Source organism: Pristiophorus japonicus, chromosome 8 (genome assembly GCF_044704955.1).
Source record: "Pristiophorus japonicus isolate sPriJap1 chromosome 8, sPriJap1.hap1, whole genome shotgun sequence".
Classification (NCBI taxonomy): Eukaryota; Metazoa; Chordata; class Chondrichthyes; family Pristiophoridae; genus Pristiophorus; species Pristiophorus japonicus.
The window spans coordinates 62351964-62377429 of record NC_091984.1 but is presented as its reverse complement, the minus strand read 5'-3'; the positions used below and the strand labels follow the sequence as shown (position 1 = coordinate 62377429).

General features: G+C 45.3%; 1 protein-coding gene across 3 annotated transcripts in view; it reads left to right on the top strand.

Moving 5' to 3' along the window:
* ipo13b (importin 13b) overlaps nucleotides 1-25466 on the top strand; it is a 224448-nt gene that overhangs the window by 20061 nt on the left and 178921 nt on the right. For all 3 annotated transcript variants that reach the window (XM_070886848.1, XM_070886849.1, XM_070886847.1), the window contains exon 2: nucleotides 263-996. In XM_070886848.1, coding sequence (XP_070742949.1) covers nucleotides 263-996 — 734 coding nt within the window. The remainder of the gene's footprint in view (nucleotides 1-262; nucleotides 997-25466) is intronic.

The following is a 25466-nucleotide window of genomic DNA, read 5'->3' as shown; positions in this document are numbered from 1 at the left end:
GGTAAGGAACTGAAATAAGTAGTTAACCCTTTCTGCTTAGATTTGCAATGATATCTAGTCCAAGTCTATTTTAGGTGGAAACCTTTTTACTATCTGTTGTTTTACACTTTGTTTAATATTTTATTTTCCACCAATGGTGAACTGCAGATACAGTAGACGGGTAAAAGGTGTTTTTCATTTCCATTCCTTTTTTTCTTCTCCCTGTCTCTCTTCCCCCTGGGTACAGGATGATCTTATTTTTTCCTCTTCTCTATCTTTACAGGCATTACATCAGTTGTACTATGACCCAAATATTGATAACAAGAACCTGGCACAGAAATGGCTGATGCAGGCACAAGTCTCTCCTCAAGCTTGGCAGTTTAGCTGGGCACTGCTCAGTCCGAATAAAGTGCCTGAGATCCAGTACTTTGGAGCCAGTGCTCTTCACATCAAGATCTCCCGCTACTGGAACGATATCCCCTCAGATCAGTATGAGACTCTGAAATCCCAGCTTTTCAATCAAATTGCATGTTTTGCTTCCAGCTCCAAGATAGTGCTCACCAGACTATGTGTGGCGTTGGCATCACTGGCCCTCAACATGATGCCAGAGAGATGGCCAAATGCAGTAGGCGACATGGTGAAGATGTTCCAGACTGAAAGTTCGGATGTGGATGGCAAAGCTAGATGTATGGCTTTGCTGGAACTGCTAACTGTCCTCCCTGAAGAGTTCCAAACAAGTCGTCTGCCTCCGTATCGGAAAGGTGAAGTGCGAAATGCCCTAGCACAAGAGTCTGGTGCAGTCTTTCCTCTTCTACAACAGCTGCTTCAGACAGATTCCCCTGTGTTCATCAGCCAGAAGGCTCTCAAGTGCTTCTCAAGCTGGGTACAACTGGACGTTCCCCTCCTGGATTGTGAGTGTTTGATGCAGGCCTCGTTCACGTCGCTACAGAATGCTGAGCTCTTTGACACAGCAGTTGAAGCCCTTGTCAATGCTATCTCCCAGCCTGATGCTCAAAGGTAAGCGAATCACAACTTCAAGTCACTGTAATCCAACATTCTATACTGCAGGTTTGTTGGGAACTGTGGCGAGAACAGACAAGTTCATGTTTCAGGTGTAATGCTTTCAGAACTCTGAACGGTCACACCTAATATGTTAACTTGTCCTCTCCACAGATGCTGACTGTTCCGCTAAGTGCTTCTAGCATTTTCCCTTTTTGTTTAATGTACAGCATTTGAAGTTTTTTTTGGTGTAAATGCTACAGGTTTACCAGGCTAATTGCATGCATGCTACATAGTTGCTGGAATTTAAACTTAATTTTGTTGATCTGATTCATACCCTATCCGTATTTTGTCAGAATAGTAGGATGCACGTTACCCATGCATTAAGTAGTCTATAGCAAGCCAAGCTGTGGTCAAGTGGCTCCCTAGGACAGGTAATTCTGTTACATAATCTGTTACACAACTATTAGCAGTTTAGTTATACCAAAGTATTAGCAGATTTTGGGGTGCAGTCTACCTGCCAAAAGGAGTAGTACATAGCAACGTGAGTTAGAGTGAAGTGTGTGCGTTTGTGTACATGTGTGATCTCTCCTATGCATATTCATGGCCACCAACTGTGTCCGTCCTGTATATTTAAAAAAAACTCTCCCTCAACTCGCTCACCAATACACTTTCAAACTCCCAACTATCTAGCCTTTGGTCCACAATTCATCATCACATTTCTGCAGCTACTGATCTGCTAAATCACACCTTCTCCACCACCTTTTGATGCTCCTGTATCCATTAAAACCATTATACTCTCTTGCCCTGGTCGTTCCCCTGGTCTACCCCTGATCTCCGCTCCCTTACGTCCAAGGAATGCAAATTTGAAAGTCTATGGTTTAACCATTCATCGCCAGACCGGCATGGACTATTGGGTCCTGCTCGCCATTGCTAAAACTGCTGACTATTCAAAGATCATCCAGCAATTCAACATTAACCCTTGGCTTCTCCTTCTCTTTAGCACAAACTTGTTTTAAACTACCCTTCCCTGTCCCCCTCACCTTCACCTTCAAAACAAGTGCAAGGAGCTCATGGACTTTTTTGTCACAAAGATCAAGACCATCCATCCAGCTGCCTCTTCCACTTGCTTCCATTCCCCTTGCCCACTGGGCCAAACTTCCTCTAATATTCCCCCCTGCCCTAGCCCTGAACTTGCATCTTTCTCTAGATTCTACCCAATCTCCTGCCTTGCTCTCCGAGCTCATTTTGTCCATGTGACTACTTTCCTGTTCCCTCGATCCTATTCTGACCAAACTGTTGACCACCCAACTTCCTTTCCTGGGCCCCGTGTTAGCTGATACTGTTAATGGTTCTATCTCCTTCGGTACTGTTTTCACCCCATATCTCTTTTCCCCCCCATCGAATCTAGCGTTCTCACCCATCTCCTCAAAGAACCCACCAGTGACCCCTCTCTCCTTGCAAACTGCAGTCACATCTCCAACCTCCCTTTCCCCTCATGTTCTTGAACGTATTGTCACCTCTCAAATACGTGCCTGTCTTTCTCGCCATTTCATGTTTGAAATCAGGTTTCTGGCACCACCACTGTACTGAAACGGCCCTTATCAAAGTCACAAATGAGATTCTTTGTGACTGACAAACTATCCCTCCTCATCCTTGTCGACCTATCTGCAGCCTCAGTTGACCATACTATTCTCCCTCCAAAGCCTCTCCTCCGTTGTCCAGCTGGATGGAACTGTTCTTGCTTAGTTCCATTCTCATCTATCGAATCGTAGCCAGAGAACCCACTACAATGGCTTCTCTTCCCACTCCTGCACAGTTACCTCTGGAATCCCCAATGATCTATCCTTGGCCCACTTTTATTTCTCATCGACATACTACCCCTCAGCGATATCGTCCAAAAGCACATCAGATCTACACATAGCTGCGACACTCGGCTCTCTCTCAACGCCATTTCTCTGGGCCTTTCTACTGTCTGATTTGTTGCATTGCTTATCCGACCTCCAATATTGGATAAGCAGAAATTTCCTCCAACTAAATATTGGCAAGACTGAAGCCATTGTGTTTGGTCCTTGCCACAAACTCTGTTTCCTGGTTACCATTTCCATCCCTTGCAACTGTCTGTAGCTGAGCTCGACCGTTCACGGCCTTGGCTTGTGTTTGACCCTGAGATGAGTTTCTGACCACTTATCTGCTCCATTATCAAGACTGCTTACTTCCCCCTCCATAACATCACCCAACTCCGACCTTGCTTCAGCTCATCTGCTGCTGAAGCCCTTGCCCACGCCTTTGTTACCTCTAGACTAGACTATTTTCAATGTTATCCTGCCAAGGCCATCTGCTTTCCATCCTATATTTACGTGTTCATCCAAAACTCTGCTGCCTGTACGTATCTTAACTTGCTCCAAGCCTCGTTTACCCATCATCCCTGTGCTTGCAGACCTATACTGGCTGTCGGCCTGACAGCGCCTCAGTTTTAAAATCCTCACCCTTGTTTTCAAATCCCTCCATGGCCTCGCCCCTCCTTATCTGTAGTCTCCTGCAGCCCTACAAGCCTTTGAGATCTTTGTGCTCCTCCAATTCTGGCCTCTTGCATATCCCCGATTTTACTCGCTCAACCGTTGGCGGCGGTACTTTCAGCTGCTTTGGCCCTAAACTCTGAAATTACACCTCTGCCTCCCTACCCGTCTCTCCTCCTCGAGATGCTCCTTAAACCTACCTCTTTAACCAAGCTTTTGTTCATCTGTCTTGATATCTCCTTCTGTGGCTTGGTGTTAATTTATTTTTATTAATATTGCTTGTTAAGCACATTAACATTTTGTTATGTTAAAAGCGCTGTATACCTTTACATGCAATTTGTTTGTTGCTGTTTAAAAACTTTTTTAAAGGGAATTAAGGAATGGAGTTAGTGGGCAGATTGAGATATTTTCTTTGAGCAATGACAGATTGAAACCAAGGTATGACCAGAACAGTAAATTGGCTATAAATTATAAGATCTTAAATTCTCATCAATGTTTAAAAATGTAATTGGGTAAAATACTGTTGATGAGTTTAGCCGTACACTTGCGTTCACAATGATAGCAATATGAGTGCTAATTTCATTATTGCAGGATGACCAGTTTAAAATGTTTGAACATTGTCTTTAAATGTAATTAGAATAAGATGTCAGTTTCTTGAACTATAAAAAAAAGCATTTCATGGAAATGAACCAAGTACAGTCTGTTTAAGAATATCTAATAGTTTGCTATGTGTTTAGACAGTATTGTAGTATCTGTTCTAAATGGCTATTCTTTCCAAGTTGCCAATAATTCAACTATAATTCTCAAAATAAAATGAAATAGTAGAATTTTCTTATAAAAACTAACTCCAGGTCAGAAGTAATTTGGTTACCACAGCAATGTACCAAAGAAAGCAATAATGCATAATTTTTGTAAGGATTAAAACATGAAAAGGGTGCTCTGGCAAACTTGGGCTAGAAAGAAATTAGAATGCTGTGAAACTTCAAGGGAAACTATTCCATTCATCAGAATTTAAGTTTTCTAATTTTTGAAAATAAGCATTTGATAGATTATTAAAGCAGAACTGCCTAATTTAAAAAAAATAATAATAATTGTTGGTATTATCACTGATTTTAATGTGTACTTGGTGGATGGAGAGGAGAGAAGGGAGTGATGTTTGTATAAATCTGTTCTTTTGGTTACCCATCATGTAAAATAAAGATGAAAGCACTTTACTTGATGTCCCCAACTGATTAATTGCCTTGTCAGTTCCTTTTTATTCGTTCATGAGATGTGAACATCGTTGGCAAGGCAAGCATTCATTGCCCATCCCTAATTTCCCTTGAGAATGTTAGCTGACATTAACGGTACACTCATTTCCGGTACAGTCCACCTTTCCTTCAAGTCTACCGTCATCACCCCTCTCCTTAAAAAGCCAACCCTAGACCCCACTGTGCTTCCAAGCTACCGCCCCATCTCCAACCTCCTTTTCCTCTCCAAAGACCTTGAACATGTTGTCGCCTCCCAAATTCGTGCCCATCTTTTCCAGAATTCCATGTTTAAATCCCTTCTATCTGGTTTCCGCCCCTGACACAGTACCAAAATGGCTATCATCAAAGTCACATATGACATCCTTTGTGACTGTGACAAAGGTAAACTATCCCTCCTAATCCTTCTCGACCTGTCTACAGCCTTTGACACTGTTGACCACTCCATCCTCCTCCAATGCCTCTCCACCACCGTCCAGCTGGGTGGGACTACACTCGCCTGGTTCCATTCTTATCTCTCTAATCGTAGCCAGAAAGTCACCTGCATTAGCTTCTCTTCCCACTCTTGCATCCTAATTGCCCTTGAGAAGGTGGTGGTGAGCTGCCTTCCTGTACCGCTACAGTCCAAGAGGTGAAGGTACTCCCTCAGTCCTGTTAGAGAGGGAGTTCCAGGATTTTTACCCAGCAACAATTAAGGAACAGCAATATATTTCCAAGTCAGGATTGTATGTGCCTTGGAAATGGTGGTGTTCCCGCGCGCCTGCTGCCCTTGTCCTTCTGGTGATAGAGGTCGCGGGTTTGGGAGGTGCTGTCGAAGAAGTTTTGGCGACTTGCTGCAGTGCATTTTGTAGAAGGTACACACTGCAGCCACGGTACGCAGTGGTGGAGGGAATGAATGTTTAAGATGGGGGATGGGGTGCTAATCAAGTGGGTTGTTTTGTCCTGGATCGTGTCGAGCTTTTTGAGTATTGTTGGAGCTGCACTCATCTAGGCAAGCAGAGAGTATTCCATCATACTCCTGACTTGTGTCTTGTAGATGGTGGAAAGGCTTTGAGGAGTCAGGATGTGAGTCACTCGCCACAGAATACCCAGCCTCTGATCTGCTCATGCAACTGCATTATTTATGTGGCTGGTTCAGTTAAGATTCTGGTCAATGGTGACCCCCAGGATGTTGATGGTGGGGGATTTGGCTATGTTAATCCCATTGAATGTCAATGGGCAGTAGCTAGACTGTCCTTTGTTGGAGAAGGTCGTTGTCTGGCACTTGTATGGCATGAATGTTACTTGCCCAAGCCTGAATGTTGTCCAGGTCTTGCTGCATGTGGGCGTGGACTTATCTGAGGAGTTGTAAATGGAACTGAACACTGCAATCATCAATGAACATTGCCACTTCTGACCTTTTGATGGAGTGGAGATTGTTGATGAAGCAGCTGAAGATGGTTGGGCCAAGGACACTGCCCTTGGAACTCCTACAGTGATGTCCTGGGGCTGAGATGATTGGCCTCCAGCAACCACAACCATCTTCCTTTGTGCTAGGTATAACTCCAGCCAGTGACAGTTTTCCCCCTGATTGCCATTGACTTCAGTTTTACTCGGACTCCTTGATTCCACACTCGGTCAAATGCAGCCTTGATGTCAAGTGCAGTCACTCTCGCCTCACCTCTAGAATTCAGCTCTCTTGTCCATGTTTGGACCAAGGCTATAATGAGGTCTGGAGCCGGGTGTCCTGGCGGAACTCAAACTAACCATCGGTGAACAGGTTATTGGTGAGTAAGTGCCGTTTGATAGCACTGTCGATGACATCTTCCATCACTTTGCCTATTGGGAGTAAGCTGATGGAGCAGTAATTGGCCGATTTTAAAATATGTCCTTTTTGTGGTCAGGACATATCTGGGCAGTTTTCCACATTGCTGGGTAGATGCCAGTGTTGTAGCTGTACTGGAACAGCTTGGCTAGAGGCGCTGCTAGTTCTGGAGCACAAGTCTTCAGCATGACAGCTGGATGGTTGTTGGGGCCCATAGCCGTTGCTGTCTCCAGTGCATGCAGCAATTTCTTTATCACATGGAGTGAATCGAACTATCTGCAGACTGGTTTCTGTGATGGTAGGGACCTCAGGAGGAGGCCAATATGGATCATCCACTCGGCACTTCTGTCTGAAGATGGTTGCAAACGTTTCAGCCTTGTCTTTTGCCATCATTGGAGGATAGAGATGTTCATGGAGCCTTCTCCTCCCGTTGTTTAATTGTCCACCACCATTCACACTGGATGCTGCAGGACTGAAGCGCTTTGATCTGATCTGTTGGTTGTGGGATCGATTAGCTTTGTCTACAGCATGCTGCTTAGCATGCATCCAGTCCTGTGATGTAGCTTCACCAAGTTGGCACCTCATTTTTACGTACGCCTGGTGCTGCTCCTGCCATGCTCTTCTGCATTCCTCATTGAACCAGGATTTGTCTTGATCATAATGGTAGAGTGAGGGATATGCCGGGCCATGAGCTTACAGATTGTGGTAGAGTACAATTTTGCAGCTGTTGATGGCCCACAGCGCTCATGGCTGATCAGACTTGAGCTGCTAGATTTGTTCTGATTCTATCAGATTTAGCACGGTGGTAGTGCCAGACAACACGATGGATGATGTCGTCACCCCCCCCCCCCGTCCTCGTTTCTCTCTCTCTCTTCCCCCCCCCCCCCCCCCCATCCTCGTTTCTCTCTCCCACCCCCCCCCCCCCCGTCCTCGTTTCTCTCTCTTTCCCCCCCCCCCCCCCCCCGTCCTCGTTTCTCTCTTCCCCCCCCCCCCCCCCCCCCCCGTCCTCGTTTCTCTCTCCCCCCCCCCCCCCCCCCGTCCTCGTTTCTCTCTCCCCCCCGTCCTCGTTTCTCTCTTTTCCCCCCCCCCCCCCCCCGTCCTCGTTTCTCTCCCTCCCCCTCCCCCCCCCCCCCCCGTCCTCGTTTCTCTCTTCCCCCTCCCCCCCCCCCCCGGTCCTCGTTTCTCTCTCTCCCCCCCCCCCCCCAGTCCTCGTTTCTCTCCCCCCCCCCCAGTCCTCGTTTCTCTCTTTCTCCCCCCCCCCCCCCCCCGTCCTTGTTTCTCTCTTCTCCCCCCCCCCCGTCCTCGTTTCTCCTCGTCCTCGTTTCTCTCTCTCTTCCCCCCCCCCCCCCCCGTCCTCTTTTCTCTCCTCTCCCCCCCCCCCCCCGTCCTCGTTTCTCCTCGCCCTCGTTCTCCCCCCCCCCCCCGTCCTCGTTTCTCCCCGTCCTCGTTTCTCTCTCTTCCCCCCCCCCCCCCCCCCGTCCTCGTTTCTCCTCGTCCTCGTTTCTCCCCATCCTCGTTTCCCTCCCTTCCCCCCCCCCCCCCCCCGGTCCTCGTTTCTCCTCGTCCTCGTTTCTCCCCGTCCTCGTTTCCCTCTCTTTCCCCCCCCCGTCCTCGTTTCTCCCCGTCCTCGTTTCTCTCTCTTTCCTCCCCCCCCCCTTCCCCCGTCCTCGTTTCTCCCCGTCCTCGTCCTTGTTTCTCTCTCTTTCTCCCCCCCCCCCCCCGTCCTCGTTTCTCCCCGTCCTCGTCCTCGTTTCTCCCCCCCCCCCCCCCCCCCCCCCCCCCCCGTCCTCGTTTCTCTCTTTCCCCCCCACGTCCTCGTTCCTTCACCCCTTCCCCCCCCCCGTCCTCGTTTCTCCCCACCCCGGTCCTCGTTTCTCCCCCCCACCTCGCCCTCGTTTTCCTCCCCCTCGGAATAAGGTGGATGAATTAACTGCGCAAATAGCAGTTAACGGATATGATGTAATTGGCATCACGGAGACATGGCCCCAGGGTGACTAAGGCTGGGAATTCAACATCCAGGGGTATTCAACATTTAGGAACGATAGACAGAGAGGAAAAGGAGGCAGGGTGGCGTTGCTGGTCAAAGAAGAAATTAATACAATAGTAAGGAGGGACATTAGCCTTGATGATGTGGAATTGGTATGGGTGGAGCTGCGGAATACCAAAGGGCAGAAAAGTAAAGAAAGGAAAGATAGATTACGAAAATAAACTTGCGGAAAACATAAAAACAGATAGTACAAGCTTTTACCGATTATATAAAACGGAAAAGAGCGACTAAAGTAAATGTTGGTCCCTTAGAAGGTGAGAAGGGGGATTTAATAATGGGAAATGTGGAAATGGCTGAGACCTTAAACAATTATTTGGCTTCGGTCTTCACAGTGGAAGACACAAAAACCATGCCAAAAATTGTTGGTCACGGGAATGTGGGAAGGGAGGACCTTTAGATAATCACTATCACGAGGGGGGTAATGCTGGACAGGCTAATGGGACTCAAGGTAGACAAGTCCCCTGGTTCTGATTAAATGCATCCCAGGGTATTAAAAGAGATGGCGGAAGTTATAGCAGATGCATTCGTATAATCTACCAAAATTCTCTGGACTTTGGGGAGGTACCAGCGGATTGGAAAGCAGCTAATGTAACGCCTCTGTTTAAAAAAGGGGGCAGACAAAAGGCAGGTAACTATAGGCCGGTTAGTTTAACATCTGTAGTGGGGAAAATGCTTGAAGCTATCATTAAGGAAGAAATAGCGGGACATCTAGATAGGAATAGTGCAATCAAGCACTCGCAACATAGATTCATGAAGGGGAAATCACGTTTAACTAATTTACTGGAATTCTTTGAGGATATAACGAGCATGGTGGATAGAGGTGTACCGATGGATGTGGTGTATTTAGATTTCCAAAAGGCATTCGATAAGGTGCCACACAAAAGGCTACTGCAGAAGATAAAGGTACGCGGAGTCAGAGGAAATGTATTAGCATGGATCGAGAATTGTCTGGCTAACAGAAAGCAGAGAATCGGGATAAATGGGTCCTTTTCGGGTTGGAAATCGGTGGTTAGTGGTGTGCCACAGGAATCGGTGCTGGAACCACAACTGTTTACAATATACATAGATGACCTGGAAGAGGGGACAGAGTGTAATGTAACAAAATTTGCAGATGACACAAAGATTAGTGGGAAGAGATTTAGCTAGGTTGAGCAAATGGGCTAAGGTTTGGCAGATGGAATACAATGTCGGAAAATGTGAGGTCATCCACCTTGGGGGGGGGGGGAGAAACACAGTAAAAGGGAATATTATTTGAATGGGGAGAAATTACAACATGTTGCGGTGCAGAGAGACCTGGGGGTTCTTGTGCATGAATCCCAAAAAGTTAGTTTGCAGGTGCAGCAGGTAATCAGGAAGGTGAATGGAATGTTGGCCTTCATTGCGAGAGGGTTGGAGTACAAAAGCAGGGAGGTCCTGCTGCAACTGTACAGGGTATTGGTGAGGCCGCACCTGGAGTACTGCGTGCAGTTTTAGTCACCTTATTTAAGGAAGGATATAATAGCTTTGGAGGAGGTACAGAGACGATTCACTAGGCTGATTCCGGAGATGAGAGGGTTAACATGATAGATTGAGTAGACTCGGTCTTTACTTGTTGGAGTTCAGAAGGATGAGGGGTGATCTTATAGAAACATTTAAAATAATGAAATGGATAGACAAGGTAGAGACAGAGAGGTTGTTTCCACTGGTCAGGGAGACTAGAACTAGGGGGCACAGCCTCAAAATACGGGGGAGCCAATTTAAAACCTAGTTGAGAAGGAATTTCTTCTCCCAGAGGGTTGTGAATCTGTGGAATTCTCTGCCCAAGGAAGCAGTTGAGGCTAGCTCATTGAATGTTTTCAAATCACAGATAGATAGATTTTTAACCAATAAGGGAATATAGGGGTTACGGGGAGAGGGCGGGTAAGTGGAGCTGAGTCCACGACCAGATCAGCCATGATCTTGTTGAATGGCGGAGCAGGCTCGAGGGGCTAGATGGCCTCCTCCTGTTCCTAATTCTTATGTTCTTATGTTCTAAAACGCTAGTGGGAGTTGTGTACAGACCACCAAACAGTAGTAGAGAGATTGGGGACAGCATCAAACAAGCAATAAGGGATGTGTGCAATAAAGGTACAGCAGTTATCATGGGTGACTTTAATCTACATATTGATTGGACTAACCAAACTGGTAGCAATGCGGTGGAGGAGGATTTCCTGGAGTGTGTTAGGGATGGTTTTCTAGACCAATATGTCGAGGAACCATCTGGAGAGCTGGCCATCCTAGACTGGGTGAAGTGCAATGAGAAGGGACTAATTAGCAATCTTGTGCGAGGCTCCTTGGGGAAGAGTGACCATAATATGGTAGAATTCTTTATTAAGATGGAGAGTGACACATTTAATTCGGAAACTATGGTCCTGAACTTAAGGAAAGGCAACTTCGACGGTATGAGGCGTGAATTGGCTAGAATAGACTGGCAAAGGATGCTTAAAGGTTTGATGGTAGATAAGCAATGGCAAACATTTAAAGATCACATCGATGAACTTCAGCAATTGTACATCCCTGTCTGGAGTAAAAATAAAACTGGGAAGGTGGCTCAACCGTGGCTAACCAGGGAAATTAAGGATAGTGTTAAAACTAAGGAAGAGGCATATAAACTGGCTCGAAAAAGCAACAAACCTGAGGACTGGGAGAAATTTTGAATTCAACAAAGGAGGACTAAGGGTTTAATTAAGAGGGGGGAAATAGAGTACGAGAGGAAGCTTGCAGGGAACATAAAAACTGACTGCAAAAGCTTCTATAAATATGTGAAGAGAAAAAGATTAGTGAAGACAAATGTAGGTCTCTTGCAGTCGGATTCAGGTGAACTTATAATGGAGAACAAAGAAATGGTAGACCAATTAAACAAATACGTCGGTTCTGTCTTCACGAAGGAAGACACAAATAACCTTCCAGGTGTTCTAGGGGACCGAGGGTCCAGTGAGAACGAGGAACTGAAGGATATCCTTTATTAGGTGGGAAATTGTGTTAGGGAAGTTGATGGGATTGAAGGCCGATAAATCCCCGGGGCCTGATGGCCTGCATCCCAGAGTACTTAAGCAAGTGGTCCTAGAAATAGTGGATGCATTGGTGATCATTTTCCAACAGTCTATCGACTCTGGACCAGTTCCTATGGACTGGAGGGTAACTAATGTAACACCACTTTTTAAAAAAGGAGGGAGAGAGAAAACGGGTCATCATGGACCGGTTAGCTTGGCATCAATAGTGGGGAATATGGTGGAATCAATCATTAAGGATGAAATAGCAACGCATTTGGAAAGCATTGACAGGATCGGTCCATGTCAGCATGGATTTATGAAAGGGAAATCATGCTTGACGAATCTTCTGGAATTTATTGAGGATGTAACTAGCAGAGTGGACAAGGGAGAACCAGTGGATGTGGCGTATTTGGACTTTCAAAAGGCTTTTGATGAGGTCCCGCACAAGAGATTGGTGTGCAAAATCAAAGCACATGGTATTGGGGGTAATGTACTGACGTGGATAGAGAACAGGTTGGCAGACAGGAAGCAGAGAGTCGGGATAAACAGGTCCTTTTCAGAATGGCAGGCAGTAACTAGTGGAGTGTCGCAGGGCTCGGTGCTGGGACTCCAGCTCTTTACAATATACATTAATGATTTAGATGAAGGAATTGAGTGTAATATCTCCAAGTTTGCAGATGACACTAAACTAGGTGGCGATGTGAGCTGTGAGGAGGACGCTAAGAGGCTGCAGGGTGACTTGGACAGGTTAGGTGAGTGGGCAGATGCAGTCTTGGTAGTCTGTCGTATCCAACAAAGATGTTGATGTGTTAATCATCAATGGCATGTGTCTTCAAGTGGCTGTATGGGCCAATTCTGGATGTACATAGTCTCTTGCACGTAGGACAAGGGAAGTTCGATGTGCCTGATGCTGACAGTACTGCCACCTGATGTCGTCTATCTCTAGTGTCCTGCAGGCGTTGACATCGGCTTTCTTCGAAGGTCTGGCAGGCAGTCCTCGTTGGGGTTCGCCACTGGATTTTATTAGCTGCTGTATTCTCGAGGTCCTTTGGTCGGATGCCACAGTACTGGAGGTTAGCCTTGATGCAATCTTTGTAGCGCTTGCGGGGGCGCCCCTGGTGTCTTTGACCTTCACAGAGCTCGCCGTGAAGAAGCTGACGAGGGATCCTTGACTCATCCATGCGGATGAAATGTCCAGCCCACCGGAACTGGGCTCGCATGATCATCACCTCAATGCTAGTTGATTGTGCTCTCTCCAGAACCTCAAAGTTTGACACCCGGTCTTGCCAGCGTATGTGGAGTATAGATCTGAGACTGCGCATATGGAAAGCTTCCAACTTTTTGATGTGATGCCTGTAGGGTGTCCAGGTCTCACATCCATAAAAGGAGAGATGAGAGAACGACTGCTCTATACACCAACAGTTTAGTTGACAGTCGGATGTGGTGGTGACTCAACACCTTAGAGCGCAAGCGACCAAGTGCCTGGCTGGCTTTACAGATCCTTGCATCAATCTCCTTGTCCAAGGACCCATCATTTGATATGATGCTGCCAAGGTACTTGAAGCTGTGCACTGACTTTAGTTGTATACTGCCGATGAAGACTGTGGGAGCAGGTGCTGTGGTGCCAGGGGCAGGCTGATGGAGAACCTCGGTTTTACTAAGGCTGATGGTTAGGCCAAACAATTCTGTTGCCTCAGCAAATTTGCTGAGTATGAATTGTAGGTCACTCTTCTTGTGTGCCATAAGGGCGCAGTCGTCAGCAAAGAGTGCCTCTAGGATGAGTCGTTTCCGTACTTTGGTCTTTGCAGCAAGGCAGCGGAGGTTAAACAGTGAACCATCTAATCGATATTTCAGGTAGACCCCAAACTCCAAGTCTTTTATGGCATAGTTCAAGACGCAGGTAAAGAATAGGTTGAACAGAACTGGAGCGAGTACACAATCTTGTTTCACTCCATTTGAGATGGCAAATGGGACCGTGATTGTGCCGTCTGAGAGCACTTCACCTGTCATGTTGTCATGAAACAGCTCAATGATGTGGCTAAATGTGAGGTTATCCATTTTGGGGGCAAAAAACGAAGGCAGAATATTATCTGAATGGCGGCAGATTAGGAAAAGGGGAGGTGCAACGAGACCTGGGTGTCATGGTTCATCAGTCTTTGAAAGTTGTCATGCAGGTACAGCAGGCGGTGAAGAAGGCAAATGGTATGTTGGCCTTCATAGCTAGGGAATTTGAGTATCGGAGCAGGGAGGTCTTACTGCAGTTTGTACAAGGCCTTGGTGAGGCCTCACCTGGAATATTGTGTTCAGTTTTGGTCTCCTAATCTGAGGAAGGACGTTCTTGCTATTGAGGGAGTGCAACGAAGGTTCACCAGACTGATTCCAGGGATGGCTGGACTGACATATGAGGAGAGACTGGATCAACTGGGCCTAAATTTATTCACTGGCGTTTAGAAGGATGAGAGGGGATCTCATAGAAACGTATAAGATTCTGATGGGACTGGCCAAGTTAGATGCGGGAAGAATGTTCCCGATGTTGGGGAAGTCCAGAACCAAGGGACATAGTCTTAGGAAAAGGGGTAGGCCATTTAGAACTGAGATGAGGAGAAACTTCTTCACTCAGAGTTGTTAACCTGTGGAATTCCGTGCCGCAGAGAGTTGTTGATGCCAGTTCATTGGATATATTCAAGAGGAAGTTAGATATGGCCTTTACGGCTAAAAATTTCAAGGGGTATGGAGAGAAAGCAGGAAAGAGGTATTGAGGTGAATAATCAGCCATGATATTGAATGGCGGTGCAGGCTCGAAGGGCCGAATGGCCTACTCCACCTATTTTCTATATTTCCCTCGGGGGCCCCCCCCCCTCTTTCCCTCGGGGGGCGCCCCCCTCCCCCTCTTTCCCTCGGGGGCGCCCCCCCCTTTCCCTCGGTGGGGGAGCCCCCTCTCTTTCCCCCTCTATTTTTTGCTTTTTTTCTTTCTTTCACATGGAGGCATCTGTGATGTTGGCTGAAGGCTGTTGCTTGACTAATCTGTAGAACAGCTCTCCCAATTTTGGTGCAAATCTCCAGATGTTGGTGAGGAATACTTTGCAAGCTTTACTGGGCTGGGTGTGCCTTTGCAGTATCCGAATCTAGTGCTAGGTCAATGCCAGGTGGCCCATCCGTTTTTTAAATTCTTACTGTTTGTCCTAATGGTCTGACACAACTGAGTGGCTTACTAGGCCATTTCATAGGGTAGTGAATAGTCAACCACATTGCTGTGGGTCTGAAATCCGATATAGGCCAGACCTGGTAAGGGTGCCAACTTCCTTCCCTAAAGGATATTCGTGAACCAGTTGGGTTTTTAATGACATGGTCACCATTGCTGCTGATAGCTTTTTATTTCAGATTTAATTAAGTAACTGAATTAAAATTCCAGAGCTGCTATAGTAGGATTGTTAGTCCAGTAACATAACCACTATGCACCCGCTCCCATGATTGTTCTCTTCAATGAACAGTTGAACGTGGGAACTAGAGAGATTTGGTGTTCTGTCCTATTGGTCTGACTGAAACTAATATAGGTGGAATATAGTGCAAAATTGGGTTGAAGGGAACAGCAGGAGATGTTGAAGAATGTGTAGGGATAATAATGGTCTAATTCAATCTGAGGAAGAGAAAATGGCTAACAGCCTACTTTTTTGATATCTAGCACACTTCCTGGGAAATGAGAGTCCGATTGTAGATGGATAAAAGCACAAAGCTGCAGTTCCCTCATATCCCCCACTTTGAAACTAACAGCTATGTTAGAGTGGCAGCGCTGTACTCCGAATTGAATACTTAAAACTATTTCAAAATGAATCATATTTGGTAGTTTGTATTGTCGTCTTCTATGGTCAATAAAGCTGAATTACAGCATATTAATCCCAAGTTTCTGCTGTGTAGAAATAATTTGTTTGTTTTTGTGAGTGGAAAATATAACCTTGTTAGCTTGTTATTAGAAACTAGGGGTCACCAGTGGCTTGTCAGTTTGACTTGAATCACAGCCAGCATCCTTAAATTGCTATAGAGCGAAGCTCATAGATTAGCAATAAAGTACAATAAATGCATGTAAAAGTCCTCTTTTAAAACCCATGAGAATTAAATGCTGATGATTTCTCCTTTGCTTTATTTAATTTTCATAGCTAGAGTGTCAATTTAGATTTATGTTCCATAGCAGAAGAAAACCTATTTTACAAATTGACTGTGAATATTTAATGTTTGATGTAGTTTGCTTTTGAACTATACAGATCTGGCTCAAGCTGAGGAGAGAAATATGTTATTAGTTTAAATATTACTTTTTATTTCATAAATGTTTCAGAAATGTTTTAAATTTTATTGGTTGGAATGTATTCTACATATTTCCATTTAATTAAATCTTCACTGCCGTTCTCTAAACGATCCTCAAAATGGTATTTGTACAAAGGAGCCAAAGAGAACAATTTGCAAGTGTGTATGATTTTTATGAACGGCTACGATGAGAAATCGTCACAGATTGATGTAAAACTTCAGGTACTAAACAAGTTTGAAATTATTTAACACATTTTTGATGGGAAGGTGCTTGCACTAAGACATTTTGGGGAAATTTAATACAATGTTAAATATAATGGGCTCAATTTTCCCCAAACATAGAAACATAGAAAATAGGTGCAGGAGTAGGCCATTCGGCCCTTCGAGCCTGCACCGCCATTCAATGAGTTCATGGCTGAACATTCAACTTCAGTACCCCATTCCTGCTTTCTCGCCATACCCCTTGATCCCCCTAGTAGGAAGGACTACATCTAACTCCTTTTTTGAATATATTTAGTGAATTGGCCTCAACAACTTTCTGTGGTAGAGAATTCCACAGGTTCACCACTCTCTGGGTAAAGAAGTTTCTCCTCATTTCGGTTCTAAATAGCTTACCCCTTATCCTGTGACCCCTGGTTCTGGATTTCCCCAACATTGGGAACATTCTTCCTGAATCTAACCTGTCTAAACCCGTCAGAATTTTAAACGTTTCTATGAGATCCCCTCTCACTCTTTTGAACTCCAGTGAATACAAGCCCAGTTGATCCAATCTTTCTTGATATGTCAGTCCCGCCATCCCGGGAATCAGACTGGTGAACCTTCGCTGCACTCCCTCAATAGCAAGGATGTCCTTCCTCAAGTTAGGAGACCAAAACTGTACACAATACTCCAGGTGTGGCCTCACCAAGGCCCTGTACAACTGTCGTAACACCTCCCTGCCCCTGTACTCAAATCCCCTCGCTATGAAGGCCAACATGCCATTTGCTTTCTTAACCGCCTGCTGTACCTGCATGTCAACCTTCAATGACTGATGTACCATGACACCCAGGTCTCGTTGCACCTCCCCTTTTCCTAATCTGTCACCATTCAGATAATAGTCTGTGTCTCTGTTTTTACCACCAAAGTGGATAACCTCACATTTATCCACATTATACTTCATCTGCCATGCATTTGCCCACTCACCTAATCTATCCAAGTCACTCTGCAGCCTCATAGCATCCTCCTCGCAGCTCACACTGCCACCCAACATAGTGTCATCCGCAAATTTGGAGATACTACATTTAATCCCCTCATCTAAATCATTCATGTACATTGTAAACAGCTGGGGCCCCAGCACAGAACCTTGCGGTACCCCACTAGTCACTGCCTGCCATTCTGAAAAGTACCCATTTACTCCTACTCTTTGCTTCCTGTCTGCCAACCAGTTCTCAGTCCACGCCAATGCATCCGCTATTTCCAAGGCCATCTCAAGTACTCTGGGATGCAGACCATCAGGCCCTGGGGATTTATCAGCCTTCAATCCCATCAATTTCCCCAACACAATTTCCCGACTAATAAGGATTTCCCTCAGTTCCTCCTTCTTACTAGACCCTCTGACCCCTTTTATATCCGGAAGGTTGTTTGGTTCGTTATTCACCAAGGAGGACACAAAGTACTTGTTCAATTGGTCTGCCATTTCTTTGTTCGCCATTATGACTTCCCCTGATTCTGACTGCAGGGAACCTATGTTTGTCTTGATTAACCTTTTTCTCTTTACATATCTACAGAAGCTTTTGCAGTCCGTCTTAAAGCTTTTTTTTCCGTACTTGAAGAGTTATGCCCATTTTTGGGGGGCCCAAGTACGCCCACAAAAATGTTCTAAGTTTCCCCGTTGGATTTCTTCATTTTGGCGTGGCCTAACCTGTCGTTTAGTTTTGGGGATGGAGCCTTGATCTGCGCCCAAAAGATCGGGTTGCCATGGTAATCAGGGACACAATGTGAGCATACAACCAGATCCTAACACATTAAAACATATTCCAGCAACTTACCTCCAATTATTAACGCCGGTCCCGCTCCCCGCCCTTAGCCTCTCTCTTTCTCCTCCCCCTCCCCCCCCGTCCCAGCTCTCTCTTTCTCCCTCCCCCCCCCCCCTCACCCCCAGCTCTCCCTCTTTCTCCCACCCCCCCGGACACACCTTTCTCCCCACCCCCCCCCGGATCTCCACCCCTCTCTTCTCCTCCTCCCCACCCCCACGGACCTCCACCCCTCTCTTCTCTTCTCTTTTTCTCCCTCTCTCCTGCTCTCTTACCTTTCCTGCTGCTGCTGTCCGGGCATCTGCTGCACTTACCGGTGCCAATTTCCTTACCTGCGCCGATTTCTTTAAATTTCCAGAAGGTATTCCTGCAGAGGACACATAGGCTGGCCGAAGCAGAACTGGAGTAACTCTCAGCTGGTCAAACTTCCCGAATTGGCATAGGTGGCTGGTTATGCCCCTTTGGCTGAAAAAAAACTTGCCTAAAAAAATTGTAGCTAACTGAGTTACGTTGGAACAAATTGATTGGGGAAACTGTGGATTTTTAACTTGGGCCAAAAAAAGCAGCCTGCTCAAAAAAAACACCGCAAATCACTAGGGAAAATTGAGCCCATAATGTTGTCTTGGGGCATTTTGACACAAAATTGGGGGAAAAAATTCTCACGGTGAGAATTAACAATTGAGTGTATCTTTATATAGAGTTTGGATGTAATCATTTTTAAATTAACCTACAAGTGATGTAGAACTTTTGTTTTTATTTTACATTTAAAAAAAAAAATTGCCCATCAATATCCTCCTCAAATTTGTCCTGTAAAGTCACTTGTTTGTTACATGAAGACTCTCTGGGTGGGGGGAATAGATCTGTTCTGAACAACCTGTGTGATTGTTTACTACAGTGTTTTAGTAGTTTCTATTGCACTATTTGTATGTGTGTGTGTGTGTAAATAAATAAATCACGTTATACAGACTAGGATTTTAAAAAAAATCAAAAAGCTTGCATTGGGGAATGTTCTAATATTATTGTGCTGTGACTGGGGACGATTAGTTGCAGTGTGGTTGGATAAATGTTTATTTGAATGTGGGTGTAAGTAAAGCTGCATTTAGTACATCTGCATATGTCGAATGGAAGTAGCTAGTTTGTTGTAAAAATTCAAACTTGTAGGTTGAACAATGCAGTCTGTCACCAGTAAAGTAGGCTGAATGGTCTTTGCTGTTCTAATTTGTTTGTGTTAAGCAACAAAATAATTATTGGCATGCAAGTTAAGGGTATAATGGACACTTCTGGGGTATGAGTGACTTCAGAATAATTAACTTGCTCTATCTACATCTAAAGTTTAAAGCTCTGCACACAAATGCTTCCCTCCCCAAAAAATAGTAATTATAAGAGATATCTGGGACTAACATCAATGGACTAGGAGTGATAATGGATATCTAGGAGCTGTTGGGGAGGGTTTCAACTAATTTGGCAAGGGGGTAAGAAGCAGGATGTACCATGAAAAGGGAGAAACAAAATGCCCGATTGGGAGAGACAGATAGCACTAGAGTAAGAAATAGTGAGGTATTGGGTGGGGTCAGACTAAGAGAATACAAGAAGGTCTGAGAGGTTTACAGTGCATGTGTGTAAATGCACAAAGCGTGGTACACAAAGTTGGTGAGCTGCAGATGCAAATAGCCACATGGGAGTATGATGTCGTGGCGATAATGGAAATCTGGCTCAAAAAAGGGCAGGATTGGGTATTAAATATTCCTGGCTATAATGGGGGAAAAATTTAGGGGCACTAACAGGAGGAGCAAATTAATTTTCGTCCAGGCGCCATACCGCTACCAACTTCCGCGAGAGTTTAGCAGCGATGGTAACCAGTAACGCCCCAGGCTGCTGTGCCGGCGATGCGCACGATGATGACGTAGTCAATGACCCATTTTAGCCCTGGAGTGAAAATTCGGTAGCCCCTTGAATCTGGCCTGGGCAATGCTCGCAACAGCTGTAGGCCATTTGCAGGGCAAAAATTCATGGGGCGGTATGGCACAAAAAAAATGTGTGATTTACCGGTCGCGGCCTCCTTGATAGCAGATCGCGGGGTCCGTGCCATGATCTTGCAGCCTTTGTGTGCCTGGCTGCTGCCAAGGCACCCTGCTCCCTGGTGGTCCAACAATGGCCCTGTTTCCTGTCCGCAGAGTCGGCAGCTTGGCCCTCCCCTTTAATGGAAGAGGAGGGCCCTGTCTACCCGCCAGTGCTACGCGCCTCACCGCGTAGTGCTGAAAACTTTGTGTCCCTTTGCGACACGTTCCCGTCCCGGACAGGAAGTGAGGCGTGATATTTTGCGCTCCACTTCCTGTCGGGGGGCGGTAAGCCCAATATAGCTCTCGGGGCAGGAGTTAAGCACCAGGCACAGGAACTACCACCTCCAAACGGGGCAGTACCGAACTTTGCCCCGAAGGTGTTCAGGAAAGATAGGGAAGGAAAGAAAGGAGATCTGGTGGCAGTATTGGTTAAGGAGAATGTTAGTGCTGGAGAGAGAGGATGTCCTGGAGGGGTCAAGGACTGAATCTATTTGGTTAGAGTTAAGAAACAATAGAAGTGTCATTACACAATTAGGTATATTCTGTGGGGCCATCAACTAGTGGGAAGGTTATAGAGGAACACATTTTCAGGGAAATTACTGAGAGGTGCCATAAGAACATAAGAAATAGGAACAGGAGTAGGCCATACGGCCCCTCGAGCCTGCTGCGCCATTCAATAAGATCATGGCTGATCTAATCATGGACTCAGCTCCACTTTCCCCGCCCACTCCTCATAACCCCTTATCATCTTATCGGTTAAGAAACTATTTCTGTCTTAAATTTATTCAATGTCCCAGCTTCCACAGCTCTCGGAGGCAGCGAATTCCACAGATTTACAACCCTCAGAAGAAATTTCTCCTCATCTCTATTTTAAATGGGCGGCCCCTTATTGTAAGATCATGCCCTCTAGTTCTAGTCTTCCCCCATCAGTGGAAACATCCTCTCTGCATCCACCTTGTCAAGCCCCCTCATAATCTTACACGTTTTGATAAGATCACCTCTCATTCTTCTGAATTCCAATGAGTAGAGGCCCAAACTACTCAACCTTTCCTCATAAGTCAACCCCCTCATCCTCAGAATCAACCTAGTGAATCTTCTCTGAACTGCCTCCAAAGCAAGTATATCCTTTCGTAAATATGGAAACCAAAACTGCAAGAACTATAGAGTAGTGATAATGGGGGACTTCAACTATCCTAATATAGACTGGGATAGTAATAGTGTAAAGGGCAGAGAGGGAAAAAAAATTCTGAAGTGTGTTCAGGAGAACTTTCTTGATGAATACTTTTTCTCCCCAACAAGGAAGGAGGCATTGCTCGATCTGGTTCTGGCAAATGAGGTAGGTCAAATGGTGCAAGTGTCAGTAGGGGAACGTCTAGGGAACAGTGATCATAGCTAATCTAAACCTTATGATACAATAGAAAAGGTCAGGGAGCAATCTAGAGTAAAAAATACTTAATTGGAGGATGGCCAATTTCAGTGGGTTGAGAACGGATCTGACCCGGGTAAATTGGAATCCAAGAATGGCAGGCAAAACTGTAACTGAGCTTTTAGAAACTATAATCGGGAACAAAATTAACAATCACTTGGACAAGTGTGGATTAATTAAGGAAAGCCAGCACAGGATATGTTAAAGACAAATCGTATTTAACCATCTTGTTTTGTTGAGGTAACAGAGAGGGTTGATGAGGGCAATGCGGTTGATGTGATGTACATGGACTTCCAAAAGGCATTTGATAAAGTGCCACATAATAGGCTCGCCAGCCAAGTTGAAGCACATGGAATAAAAGGGACAGTGGCAGAATGGATATGAAACCAGCTAAGTGACAGGAAACAGCGAATAGTGGTGAACGGTTGTTTTTTGGACTGGAGGAAGGTATACACTGGTGTTCCCCAGGGGTTGGTACTACGACCACTGCTTTTCATATATATTAATGACACAGGGCACAGCTTGTCAGCTGTGGCTCAGTGGGTGGGTAGCACACTCACCTCTGAGTCAGAAGGTTGTGAGTTCAAGTCCTACTCCAGGAACTTGAGCACATAATTCTAGGCTGACACTCCAGTGCAGTACTGAGGGCGTGCTGCACTGTCAGAGGTGTCATCTTTTGGATGAGGTGTTAAACTGAGGTCCCGTCTGCTCTCTCTTGTGAACATAAAAGATCCCATGACACTATTTCGAAAAAAAGCAGGGAAGTTATCCCCGGTATCCGGGCCAATAGTTATCCCTCAATCAACATCACTAAAACAGGTTTTCTGGTCATTACCGCATTGCTGTTTGTGGGAGCTTGCTGTGGACTAATTCACTGCCGCGTTTCCCACATTCATCACCATAGGCAGTCCCTCAGAATCGAGGAAGACTTGCTTCCACTCTTGGAATGAGTCCAATACGAGAACCACAGGTGGGACAGACAGTTGTTGAGGGTAAGGGAGGGTGGGACACGTTTGCCGCATGTTCTTTCCTATGCCTGCGCTTGTTTTCTGCATGCACTCGGCGATGAGTCTCGAGACGCTCAGCGCCCTCCCAAATGCACTTCCTCCACTTAAGGTGGTTTTTGGCCAGGGACTCCCAGGTGTCGGTGGGGATGTTGCACTTTATCAGGGAGGCTTTCAGGGCATCCTTGTAACGGACGTTTCCTCTGTCCATCTTTGGCTCATTTGCCATGAAGGAGTTCAGAGTAGAGCGCTTGCTTTGGGAGTCTCGTGTTTGGCATGCGGACAATGTGGTCTGCCCAGCGGAGCTGATCAAGTGTGGTCAGTGCTTCAATGCTGGGGATTGGTCTGGTCGAGGACACTAATGTTGGTGCGTCTTTCCTCCAAGGGGATTTGTAGGATCTTGCGGAGGCATCGTTGGTGGTATTTCTCCAGCGACTTGAGGTGTCTGCTGTACATGGTCGATGTCTCTGAGCCATACAGGAGGGCAGGTATTACTACAGCCCTGTAGACCATGAACTTGATGGTAGATTTGAGGGCCTGGTGACGCACTGTAGACGGTGTTGAACAAATGGTTACTGATTTTTGTCCGCCCCACTAATTTACATTTACATCCTCCTAATGCTCCTTTCTTGCTATATGCATAAATAATCTGGTTTACTTTATTTACATTTGATACTTAACTCTTTTACTCCTTTCTTTCTAGCCTTTAAAGCTTCAGCTTCTCTAATGTTTCCTGTAGATCATTCCTTTTTACATTTGGGATCAGTTTGTACTGTTTTCTGTCTGAATGTAATTTGTTTGTGTCTTGATGATCAAAATCGAGCACATTCGGAAGAAAAATCAAGGTCAGTTAACCCAGTAGATTTGGCAGTAACCTCTGCACAACCAGTCAAAATTCTAAATGCAGTATTGTTATAAAAACTAATGTAAGTGTACAAAGGCAGTTGCAAACTATATTATGTTAAACTAGCTACACAAAGATGAATTGACATTGATATGTTTAAGAAACAACAAATTGGTTTATGTTTGCTGAATGCATAGAATTAATGTATAAATTGATTTTTTTCACCACTAGAAATTGATTATCTTCAATGTTATTTACTGTACTAATTCATGTCTTAAGAATTTTTAAAACCTTTTTAAAATGTTCTTTCCATCTAACCATACATTGTCATCTCATCTATGGTGCCAACAAAGGATGTTTGTTTATGGAAAAATTACGATGCATGTGCTGTTGTTAGAATATTTGGCCTCGGTGATTGTTTCACATGACTAGCTGCTTGTATCCTAACCTTGTATAATAACCCTCCAAGTACTTTAACTGGTTTCAGATGCATTTCTTGTGTGTTGGGGATAAGAGTGCCAGAAAGATATTTAATCATCATTACTGATGTGACAAATATATTAACTGTGAATTATTTATTGAAGTCTGTTTGCTTTCTGTTTACAGAATATGCAGCATGTACAGGCATTGCATGTTCTGTGACAGTATTAAAAGTGTAAAATACCTGTAATATGAATTAGTAATTTATTTTATACTGGGTTATTAAAGTAAATGTTCCCAGAGAGTGGCTTGTATTTAAAAAAAAGTATAGAAGGTTTTCACATTTTTAACTTATTAGCAAATGTAATACTGCTACTTAAATACCATGAATAAAAAATGAGCTAATTGGTAATTTTTCTAGCATTAACTTGTCTGAGGCACACTCCTGTTTATGGTGATGGTAGAAAGCAATTTTGGTAGTAAGATTTACCTAAAAAAAAAAATTGAACAGGTAGTACTTTCTGTGGACAGATTGTATCAAAAAGAAAGAAAGACTTATCATAGAACCATTGAAAATAGGTGCAGGAGTAGGCCATTCGGCCCTTCGAGCCTGCACCGCCATTCATTAAAATCATGGCTGATCTTTCACCTCAGTACCCCTCTCCTGCTTTCTCTCCATACCCCTTGATCCCTTTAGCCGTAAGGGCAACATCTAACTCCCTCTTGAATATATCCAACGAACTGGCATCCACAACTCTCTGCGGTAGGGAATTCCACAGGTTAACAACTCTCTGAGTGAAGAAGTTTCTCCTCATCTCAGTCCTAAATGGCTTACTCCTTATCCTTAGACTGTGTCCCCTGTTCTGGACTTCCCTAACATCGGGAACATTCTTCCCGCATCTAACCTGTCCAGTCCTGTCAGAATTTTATATGTTTCTATGAGATCCCCTCTCATCCTTCTAAACTCCAGTGAATAAAGGCCTAGTCGATCCAGTCTCTCCTCGTATGTCAGACCAGCCATCCTGGGAATCAGTCTGGTGAATCTTCGCTGCACTCCCTCCATAGCAAGAATGTCCTTCCTCGGATTAGGAGACCAAAACAGAACACAATATTCCAGGTGAGGCCTCACCAAGGCCCTGTACAACTGCAGTAAGACCTCCCTGCTCCTATACTCAAAGCCCCTAGCTATGAAGGCCAACATACCATTTGCCGCCTTCACCGTCTGCTATACCTGCATGCCAACCTTCAACGACTGATGTACCATGACACCCAGGTCTCGTTGCACCTCCCCTTTTCCTAATCTGCCGCCATTCAGATAATCTGCCCGTGTTTTTGCCCCCAAAGTGGATAACCTCACATTTATCCACATTATACTGCATCTGCCATGCATTTGCCCACTCACCGAACCTGTCCAAATCACCCTGCAACCTCTTGGCGTCCTCCTCACAGCTCACACCGCCGCCACTAAGTCATCTGCAAACTTAGAAATATTACACTCAATTCCTTCATCTAAATCATTAATGTATATTGTAAATAGCTGGGGTCCCAGCACTGAGCCCTGCGGCACCCCACTAGTCACTGCCTGCCATTCTGAAAAGGACCCATTTATCCCGACTCTCTGCTTCCTGTCTGCCAACCAGTTCTCTATCCACGCTAGTACATTACCCCCAATACCATGTGCTTTAATTTTGCGCACCAATCTCTTGTTTGGGACCTTGTCAAAAGCCTTTTGAAAGTCCAAATACACCACATCCACTGGTTCTCCCTTGTCCACTCTACTAGTTACATCCTCAAA